We start from the raw sequence: 10,816 nt of genomic DNA, 5'->3' as shown, positions 1-10,816 counted from the left end.
ATGCTCGAAACACCTTTGCTAAGTGATTTGCAAAATATGGTTTTTGGAGGATGCAGACTCGTGATGCGGCGTCGAATTGGGTGAAAAGTTGAGAATAATAAACACAATAAAAAAAATCAAATCGCGCCCGCGTACATTTGAACTGACAAGAAACGTGCTATAAAGTTAGTCATGCGCTCTACGGAAAATATTGCGAATTAACTAAATGATTTACTTAAATATGCTACGAGTATTTTAATGAATTTTAATAAAATATAAATGATCACCATTAATAATGTGTGCAATGGACAAAATTTGAAATGCGTTTTTTATGTCATATTTTGGAATTCATTTTTTCACAATTTTAATACATAATATTTAACTCGCCAAATCCATTCCAAAATTTTTAAGTACTGCCACAAATTTTTTCTGCCATTAGGAGAAAAACAGGAAATGCCCATTCCAAGCTTCATTAATGTATGAATTTAATCAAAATAATCTTTGAAGACCTCACTTGGAAATTCTATTATTTCTGTTAGTGGCTTCTCTATATATAATTATTTCGCCCATTAGAGTATCAATGAAGCAATTATTTCGTAATAAATTAATATATTTTTTTATGCATTCACACTATTAATTAGATATTAAGATTTAAAACATGACCTATTAACTACTATAAAAACTCAGTATTATTAGTTTCACTGAAGACAAACTATAGTCATTTCGATGGAATTCTTGCATTTTTAAGCTTGCCGAAATCGATATACGACAAAGTTCAAATATATTATTAAATTTTAAATGGAAAACTTAAGATAAAGATGAAATAAAATTGTTTTGAGAAATTTAATTTCATCACTTTTATAGACTTAATATTCGTCAGAAAAAAATGTGTTAAATATTTCATCTTAACCAAAATTCTATGAAGAAGACATGGAAGGAAATGTTTATTAGACATATATGGTCTTATGTACTCATATAATACATGTATTCTTATGTATTATATGAGAAATCCTTATATAGAAAATAGAAAACACTTCTTTGGTCAAACAAATTAAATAGATAAAACTATACCCACCTATCTCTTCGTTTGGATAATATGAAATCTTCTTATGTGGAAAAAAGACGATCGTTCTGTGACCAAACACAATGAATCGATAAAACTATATCCACCTTTCTTTTCATTTGGATAATATGAAAACTTCTTATGTAGAAAAAAAAGAAGATCCTTCTTTGATCAAACACAATGAAGCGATAAACCTATATTCACCTATCTCTTTGTTTAGATAATATGAAATCTTATGTGAAAAAATGCGATCGTTCCGTGACCAAACACAATGAATCGATAAAACTATATCCATCTATATCTTCGTTTAGATAATATGAAAACTTCTTATATAGAAAAAAGATGATCGTTCCGTGACCAAACACAATGAATCGATAAAACCATATTCACCTATCTCTTCGTTTGGATAATTTGAAATCTTCTTATGTGGAAAAAAAGAAGATCCTTCTTTGATCAAACACAATGAATCGATACAACTATATTCACCTATCTCTTCATATTTACAGAATTACATTTTCTTTATTATTACGAAAAGATACTTATTAACTGATACTTATTAAGTATTAATAATATATAATATTTACTAATTTTAATTTAATTTCAATTGCCACATAAACATATGATTATTTGCCTCTATGAGATTTCATTAAAATGCTTGATATATTATCTAAGATTTGTTTTTTAAACAGTGGTTTATGTTCTAAAGTCATATCAAGATTTGTAACTCAACCGATTTATATTCATCCACTCTATCAAAAGGGCGGGCTGTAGTTTTCGTCTCCATTCGTTACGATCTTAACCTCAATAATATATAAGACAATTTATTCCTAATTTTGAAACATATCGATCAACCCTGTGAATGCATCTTAGTTTACAACAATCTCTACTTTGACTTTTTATAAATTGTCGCAACCTGGTGCATTTTAGCGAAAAAATTTTCTCGACTTTAATTATATGTTCTGACCATCTCTTAATACCGTTGCCATAAGACCCACAATTTTAAGCAGTACCTTTCGATAAAATGGTTATAATTAGTTTTTATGTATCCTGTCAATAGATAATAGGTTCTTTTGAGAAAATGGCTTTTAAGATATGTACGTAACCGCATGTGTTATATGTATGTTGTATATATATAATGTTTATTCTTGCGTCTTTATGTTAAATAGATTTTACGCTTATTAGGGTGAGATATTTTATTATGTGCTTAGACAATAGTCCTTCTTGTAGACAATATCCATCTCACGCGTATGTCAGTGATTGTAATGATTTGCAGAGAATGATTCGTCATTTACGAGTATTTTGTATTTTCTTATCATATGATAGGTTATCAGGTTGATTTTTTGAACTGCATATTTTTCAGAAATAATACAAATGCACAACTAAATGCATATGATTTGAAATGAGGTGTCATACGAGTTCTCAATTGTAGTATCAATTATTATAAAATATAGTTTTGTTAACAAATTCTCTAGGTTTGTAAATGTTATTTTTCCCATTTAAACTATTTTCTCATTATTCTGAGTATACGATGAAAATTTTTAACCGGGTGAGAAAATTTCGTTTTGCTGTTGACTAGCATTTTTTATTTCGTCAATACTAACATTATATTTATAATCTTATAAATTTATGAAAAAATAAATAAAATAAAATTCACATTAACAATTTGAAAATATATTAAATAAATAAACTATAACTGAATAGTTTATATGAATAGTTTATTTGAATTTTATTAGTCATTTTTAAAACCAAATGTTTTGTGCCAATTTGTTTTCCCTGATGTCTTGGCACTAATCGCCCCGTGTTTTAATTTATAGATACGCCAAGTCTCCGTTAGGCAGAAGAAATTGACAATATAAATACAAACGCACACCACACAAAGATCGTCCAGTACAAAGTACAGCAAGTACGCCAGGTACACTGAGAGAAAATTAGACACCAATGCAATGAATAATTGTGTGACGATGGCGAGGCGCTTTTCCACGAAAGCTAAAATATATGTTTTTTAAAAAAAAAATTTAATGAATTTTAATTATATTAAATTTAACTTACTTAAGACAATCATAAATATGTAAAACATTATGCCAAGCACACCATTCGGCGGTGTCAAATCACCTGTAAAATGTTGTAAAAGACCAAAGCCCTTCCCATAACTGAAAATAGGTATTATAGGTTCTCGATTAATTACTACTTACGATTTTAAATATATGTATGTGTGTACAGAGGTTTTATATAACTTAATTAATGATTCCCACCTTGACGTAAATACTGCCGTACAGCTTACTTTTTCGCTCAAATCACACATTGCTACATAATCGGCATCCTGCTCAGCTTTCACTTCCACATAAGTCGCATATGCGGAAAGTAGCAAGCCGATGACACACCAAATTCGTAGGTTTTTATAAGTTTTTAACATACTAATATATATTCTTTATCAATACAAAATGCACAAAGCAAATTCTTATCAAAATTCGTTTTAGTATTAATTTTGACTGCCTTTTGGAAGCACAAAACGAAAACTGTTTACCCGGACAATTATTGCTAGTTAAACGATTTTCCAGTCGCTTTCTGGGCAACAGCTGGTTGCCTTCAATAGAAATATATGCAACTTACCACACACATGCGCTGTTCTATTGTTATTAAAATTTTAACTATACTCACCTCATCGACCCCCCCATAATCTCGTCGTTATCCAGCAATACAAAACATATTTTGATTTAATTTGCCGTAGCGTATTCAGTGAAGTGTTAAGCAACAGGTACAAGGGTTAACAGTTGTTTGCATAAATGGGAGTTCAAAATAGTTAATAGATAAATTCAGGCCATAAAGATTTACGTATTAAATGAGTTATTAATTATTGAGGAACATTTGCTCCAAACAAAGAGCATTTGCTACATATTTTTTGTTAAATATTTATCAATAGATATTAGAATATTTATGGACAGGCATATAAAAATCAACAATGAGAACACAAAAACCCCGTTTATTACTCGTAAATACAGACAGCATCCACCGAGAGTGAAAGTTGTTGACATTTCGATTAATTGGGACGACAGCATTAAATACCTAGGAATCATGTTTGATAAGCGGTTCACTTGGCACTAGCACACACAAGTCAAAAAAAGTAGTTGCGCAAAAACACTGCAGTGCTTACAATCACTTTTCAAACACAACAACCTTAGCGCGAAGAACAGAAAGCTGATCTACAGGCAGATAATCAGACCAGCACTACTTTATGGGTGTGTCGCGTATAGCAAAGCTGGCGATTTCACCATCCAGAAGCTACAAGTTGCTCAAAGTCAGGCTCTCCGAAGACTCTCAAAAATACCATAGTACATCAGCACAAATAATATGCTAAGATACCTTAAGATAGATCCGGTCAAAAAATGCATAAGGGACAGAACCCTGAAGCTATATGTGAAAGCAGACAGGCTGCCCTACTTAGCACTATTTGATGTCAAAGCAATCACAAAGTTTATTTTAAATAAACAGAGGATATAAACTAAGCACTATTGCAACATGTGAACGAAATTGGATAGTCGTCACATTAGATCAAAAAAAGTGGAATGCATATGTTGTGAAAACACGGATCTACCATGAATCGTCATGGCTAAAGAAAAAAGAGGAAAGACATTAGAGTTAAGAAGTAATTCAGAAAATATAAACTCAAAAATTTATTTTAAAAACGGGTTGTGAACTTGTTACCACGTCACTGCATCCTTTGAGGATTATCGTAACATACCCACTTTAGTTCCATAGACGCGTAGCAGTTTAGGACGCCATTATGTCATTTGGAGAGATGTTGCCTAATTCCATTATAAGTGGATAGGCAGTGATTAAGTACCGAAGTCTGAATCTGGCGAGGCTATCACCGTGACATAGAATGTTTTCTGCTGTTTCGTCTTCTTCGCAACAAAGTCTGGTGCTATCGTCTCTAATAATACCTAGGTTCGATAGATGCTTTTTAACTCCGCAATGCCCAGTGAGAAACACTATGACAAGTCGGATGCCATTTCATCCATCCTAAATTGATATAAAGTGTTTAAATAATTTATTTATTACCTAAGTTATGATGTGCCACATAATTTGTCCAGGGTAAATGCTACAAATATCTTACGAATCTGCCAGACCCAACAGAAGATATTAATAAACAACAAGGGTTCTCGCCTTTGTTTCTATAATCATTTCAATTCAGAGTAGGTATTTTCAATGACTTCTGAAATGAGGAAAATATATAAAATATTATACAATCCCTTGAAGTGATCTTGACAAAAGAACTCGCAACGCATTGTCGTGCGTACATCAAAAGTAGATTTTCACATCAACAGCTTTTGTATGCTCAAACGGAATATTATTGCATATTTGTTGACGTTTTAATTATTTTCGGTTAACTCAGTCGAAATTAAAAACTGCCAAAATCGTTTGCATGAAAAGCAATTTTTTAAGATGCCTTGGAATGATCCAAATCGTGCCGAATTATAGGTTGCTACTTTTGTTTTGTAATAAACAATTGCAAAATTTTAAAAACCCATTGGAAATTTGTCCATTAATGATGATTTCTTATTCCAAAATATGCTAAAAATAGTTTTACCTTTGAAACTTGTAAAAAATACAGACAAATTTCCATAACTCGAATTTCTATTACTCGAATTTTCTATAATTCGAACTAACAACAGGGTTTAGAGAGCAAATTACATACAATTACAAAAAAGTTCTTTAACTCGAAGTCTACATAACCTTTCCTTTGCAAAATGGTACTTCGAGTTATGGAAGTTTGAGTGTAATATATCTTTAACATTAACCGGTCATTTACATAGATTCAGTTGTGCTCTGTAAATTGACAAGTCAAGATTCATAATTTTAACTGAGATGTATTCAACCAATTTATTATAAAAATTTGTATTCATTACTCGTTCTTCCGAAAAATATCAGGGTTATTCACGTTTTGTCTTGTTATCTTATTATGTTCTATCTTATTCTATTATATTCAATTTAATGTCAAAGCGGGCGAAACGATTCCCATATTTTGGTCTCATGTGGGAACTGTAAAATTCTAGAGCACACTAAGGTGAGAAGCTCTAAATACACTATATCCTATGTTATATTCTTCATCGCCTATGTGCGGGCTATGAAGGAGCTGAAATATTGGTTACATGATTAATATTATATTAATTAAAATCGAAATAGTAAGATGAATAAATGGTTAAGACGAAGATACAAAAAAAATAGACGAGTTTGACACTTGTTGGCAATAGGGAAAATGAAATAAGATAAAAGCAAATAAACACAATGTTAAAATAATTATTGTATATTTTGAAAGTTCCTTTTTTATTCAAAATATAAAATTTATCAATACAAATAGTTTAACATATGTATCACAGTAATTAGCTCCAATAATAACAGTGCCTTTAGGTAACAGTGCCTTTAGATCCAAAGCTACAAATTTGAAACATTAACATACCTCACGTCTTCATATTAATTCGATATACTACCTAAACAACTAGAAGTATATATCTTTTCAAAGTGTGAAAATCCTTTTGACTTTACATTTTCTGTATTATATCAGCAAATTTGTTAACATTGCTAAGTCATCATAAATATTCTTAAATTCTTATCGTCTTTTTACAATAGAATCATGACATCAGTAGTACTTATAAGTACTCATATTGGTGATCATTCGGAATGAATCAATGATCTGATTCATTCGGAAAACCATATTAACCAATAAACTTCTGACAAAACAACCATATTTTTTTGAAAATATACATAATTGTCAAATCAATATTTTTTAAAGAATCTCCGTCTATCTACAGAAATTAAATAAATGGATTACTATTGACCCTCAAGCTGCACGATTTACTACAATTCATTGACAAAACAGAAGGCATTCACTTGATGTGACTAAATTTAAATTGCAGTTTATGTATTGTGGCAAAGTTTTGTTACATTACAGAAAAGTATCTAATAAAATAAAAACAAAACAATATGCCAAAAACAAATAAAATAAACACATCACAATCACTTCTGAGACACTGTTTTTGCATACTCACAAAACCATTCCATTACAGCCGATTATCAAAACGATCATCAAATCAATGTAGATGATGCTTCTCGTGAGTTACATTTTTGAAACTGTAATGTTACACATTACTCGAACACACACTGCACTATACTCTTCCTCTTCCTCATCCAAATCCTCATCATTAACTTACTATGCTGCCATTAAACCATAGCCACCGACTCAAACAACAACAAAAACACCGAAAGATACCTTCAACTACGAGTGAAGTGCATGCATCTCGCTGCTTCTGCATGATCATATGGAGTATTCGTACCTGTGGCATAACATCCAGCACCAAGTTAAGTTATGCGTTGTTGTTTGTGCTAGCGGTGCTGGTGTGCTGGTGCTGGTGCTGGTGCTGGCGCTGGTGTCGTTGATGGCAGTATAGTTAACCGAATAAGATGATTTGAACGTTGGTAGAACAAACACATTGATGATAAGCAAAAATGATGATCATAATGCACATATGGTTAGATGCAGTACAAGTGACGGCTTTATCGGTTAAATAGCAGATACAACAACAATTTCAAATAAACAGCTGTATTTATAGACACAGAAATGTTGAGCGATATCGTCGCATTGAGCGAAGCAGCACACATCTCAGAATAAAATAAAAAAAAAACACAAAGTACATTTAATGTATTTTTGACTTTGCAGTTTGAATCCTCGACTTTCAGTTTAGTAATCTGTCAAAGCAGCATACAGCACATATGCAGGTTGAGTTCAATATAAATAACTGGCGATTCGAACTTAGAAATCAGTCAGAATCAAAGTTTCTCAGCAAACAGTTCATAGTGAATTGTGAAAGAGTGGCTAAAACAGTGCATATACAAAGGATAGAGTAAAGGACTTAACTAACATACGTAGTAGTCCGTATCCATAGTGGCAATAAAAAAATTTAAAAAGAAATTATACAAAATAATAATTAGTTAATTTGATTAAAAAATATTCTAAGTAAATATGTTTGAAAAGTTGTGTTTTTTACTACTAATTACAACCACATTGGCACGTCCTGAACCACCTCTTAATGCCTATCTACCTCCAATGGCAAGTGCTGCCTCCGCACCATCTGGTAGTTACAGCGCACCTGGTCGTGGTCGCACTGACACTAACATTGCTAGTCCTTCAAACTCATATGGTGCACCAAATCAAGGTGGCAATTTAAATGGCGACACTCCAAGTAATACTTATGGTGCTCCTCAACAAGGAGGTAATGGACGTAATTTGGGACGACCATCAAGTGCTTATGGTGCACCAAATCAAGGTACAGGTAGTCTTTCAAATGCTTATGGTCCACCAGACCAAAACGGTATTGGCAATGGACGCCCTTCAAATACTTATGGAGCACCCTCTTTTGGTGGTAGCAGTAGCGGTCGTCCGTCTAGCACTTATGGTGCACCTGGAGAAACAAACAACGGCTTATCACGTCCATCGAGTACTTATGGTGTACCCAGTAATGGTGAAGACCGCAATGGTGTTCTTTCCAACGCTTACTCACCAAATCAAATAACGGACAATTTAGGTCGACCATCAAGTACTTATGGAGCTCCTGGCCAAGGTGGAAATGGCAATGCACGACCATCAACTAATTATGATGCACCAGATCTGAATGGTAATGCACTATCGTCACCATCAAATACATATGGTGCTCCCAGACAAGGTACTGGCCAACTTTCTGGTAGTTATGGTGCCCCTAAACGAAACAATGGACGTCCAAGTGGACTATATGGTGCACCTGAACGAAATGGTTTGTCGGATAGTTACAGTGCTCCAGCCTCTGGTAATGGCAATGGCAATGGCAGCGGCAATGGCAATGGTAATGGTAATGGAAATGGTCAAGGTAATGGACGTATTGGTCAGCCAAAACAGGATTACTTGCCTCCAAACCGTGCAACTTCCAATGGAAATGGTCAACGAGGTGGTGATAGCAGCTACCAATATGATCAAGGTAGCATCAATGGTGCTGGTGGCTTACGTGGAGCTGGCGGTGTTAGTGGTACTTATGGTGGTACTGATGATAGTCAAAATAATGTAAGTGAACTAAAACTATACTTTTGCTTTACTTTGCTACTGTTCTTACTTGTTCTCTTCCAAACAACAACAAAACGCAAAAACAACTTACAAGCTTCTTATTCCTTCTACTCTTAACTACTCTACAATTTTACACGCAGAAACTTTTAAGCTTCTCATACTTTTATTTATTTTAACCTAGCTAATGCTTTTTGTGCTAAATTAAAAAAACTAAGGTGTCAAAAAATGTCATTAAACTTTTCATAGGAACCTGCTAAATATGAATTTAATTACGAAGTTGAAGACGCACCAAGTAGTCTGTCGTTTGCGCACTCAGAGATGCGTGATGGTGATTTCACAACGGGCCAATACAATGTTTTGTTGCCCGATGGCAGAAAGCAAGTAAGCGGTTTAAAAATAATTTCAGCTTCCCCCTTACCCGCTTTTCCTAACCATGGTACTGAATTTAAAACCTCATTTTATATTATTTTGCAGATCGTTGAATATGAAGCCGATGAAGAAGGCTATCGACCACAAGTGCGTTATGAAGGTGATGCTATTACTGGTAATGGTGTTGGCGGTCAATACGATGATGGTCAAGGATATAACAGTGGCAGACCAACTGGACAAGACAACTTAGGACAAGGCTACACCAATGGTCGTGCAGGTGGACAGGATAACCAAGGACAAGGTTATTCAAATGGACGTCCAAATGGCCAAGATAGTCAAGGACAAGGCTACAGTGGTGGTAGACCAACTGCACAAGATAATTTAGGACAATCTTATGATGGTGGTAGATTAAATGGAATTGGCGGACAATTTAACGATGGTCAAGGTTATACCAATGGCAAACCAACAGGACAAGATAACTTAGGACAGAATTTAGGTAATGGTCGTGCAGGTGGTCAAGATAGACAAGGTGGACAAGGATATTCTAATGGACGCCCAAATGGAAATGGTGGTCAAGGAAAAAATAATGGTAAACCAAATGGTCAAGATAACCAAGGGCAGGGTTACTCAAATGGTCGTCCAGGTACTAACGGTACTGGCGGTCAATTTAATGATGGTCAGGGATACGGCAATGGTAAGCCAAACGGACAAGATAATTTAGGACAAGGATATACAAGTCGTCGTCCTGGTGCGATTGGTAGTGGACGAAATGGCGATCAAGACTCATTTGGACCTGGTGGACAAAATGGTCTTAACGATGGCAATGGTTACAATTATTAATAAAATTCCTCGTGTAAAGAAAACTTCGAGAACAATGATATTTACTCCTGTATGATGTGCTCTAGAATACGTATATATGAACTAGTTTTTTTTGTATAGACCTTTTTATTATTTACATATTGTTTTAAGGAATACATATGTTTGTATGTATGCATTTATCTTTTATTATATAATATATATAAATTGTATTTACTTTATTGTTAAAATTCTTATATATTCCTTTTATAATCTTGAATCCTAAGTTTTAAAGAGACTTTAGCTTTTCTTTATCCTGTTCCACCTATTTTAGGTTAGCATAAAGCAAGAAGGCATAGCAAATGTTGAAATAAAAAGTTGGAAATTAATTATCCAAAATAAAAATAAAAAATATGTATTATTTAAATGTTTTCAATTCTAATATTGTTCTTAAATCCATGATTCACAGTCTACAATCTACTCATTTCATCAATACGTATCATTAAAGCCCATAAGAATGA

The 10,816-nt window shown here is 33.3% G+C and overlaps 2 protein-coding genes across 2 annotated transcripts; one reads left to right on the top strand and one right to left on the bottom strand.

The window, feature by feature from the left end:
* Positions 1–2,752: 2,752 nt before the first annotated feature.
* Positions 2,753–3,648, bottom strand: LOC119683711 (vitamin K epoxide reductase complex subunit 1). The gene is made up of 3 exons (XM_038097518.1): positions 3,295–3,648; positions 3,092–3,192; positions 2,753–3,028 (listed from the first exon to the last, which is right to left on the bottom strand). The coding sequence occupies exons 1-3, from the start codon at positions 3,453–3,455 to the stop codon at positions 2,772–2,774; spliced, it is 519 nt and encodes a 172-aa protein (XP_037953446.1). The 5' UTR covers positions 3,456–3,648; the 3' UTR covers positions 2,753–2,771.
* Positions 3,649–7,846: 4,198 nt separating this feature from the next.
* LOC119683272 (pro-resilin-like) lies at positions 7,847–10,473 on the top strand. The gene is made up of 3 exons (XM_038096913.1): positions 7,847–9,131; positions 9,378–9,512; positions 9,606–10,473. Exons 1-3 carry the CDS (start codon positions 8,061–8,063, stop codon positions 10,338–10,340), a joined length of 1,941 nt encoding a protein of 646 aa, XP_037952841.1. The 5' UTR covers positions 7,847–8,060; the 3' UTR covers positions 10,341–10,473.
* Positions 10,474–10,816: the final 343 nt, after the last annotated feature.

Source organism: Teleopsis dalmanni, chromosome 2 (genome assembly GCF_002237135.1).
Source record: "Teleopsis dalmanni isolate 2A chromosome 2, ASM223713v2, whole genome shotgun sequence".
NCBI lineage: Eukaryota > Metazoa > Arthropoda > Insecta > Diptera > Diopsidae > Teleopsis > Teleopsis dalmanni.
The sequence above is the reverse complement of the archived record's forward strand: the minus strand, read 5'-3'. Positions and strand labels throughout refer to the sequence as shown.

Bases quoted from the DNA above. Each gene is read 5' to 3' on its own strand.
- LOC119683272 (XM_038096913.1), top strand. From the start codon at position 8,061: ATGTTTGAAAAGTTGTGTTTTTTACTACTAATTACAACCACATTGGCA. The intron at 9,132-9,377 runs GTAAGTGAACTA...AACTTTTCATAG, and splicing joins CTGATGATAGTCAAAATAAT to GAACCTGCTAAATATGAATT. The intron at 9,513-9,605 runs GTAAGCGGTTTA...ATTATTTTGCAG, and splicing joins TGCCCGATGGCAGAAAGCAA to ATCGTTGAATATGAAGCCGA.
- LOC119683711 (XM_038097518.1), bottom strand. From the start codon at position 3,455: ATGTTAAAAACTTATAAAAACCTACGAATTTGGTGTGTCATCGGCTTG. The intron at 3,193-3,294 runs GTGGGAATCATT...ACCTATTTTCAG, and splicing joins ACGGCAGTATTTACGTCAAG to TTATGGGAAGGGCTTTGGTC. The intron at 3,029-3,091 runs GTAAGTTAAATT...CATATATTTTAG, and splicing joins CATATTTATGATTGTCTTAA to CTTTCGTGGAAAAGCGCCTC.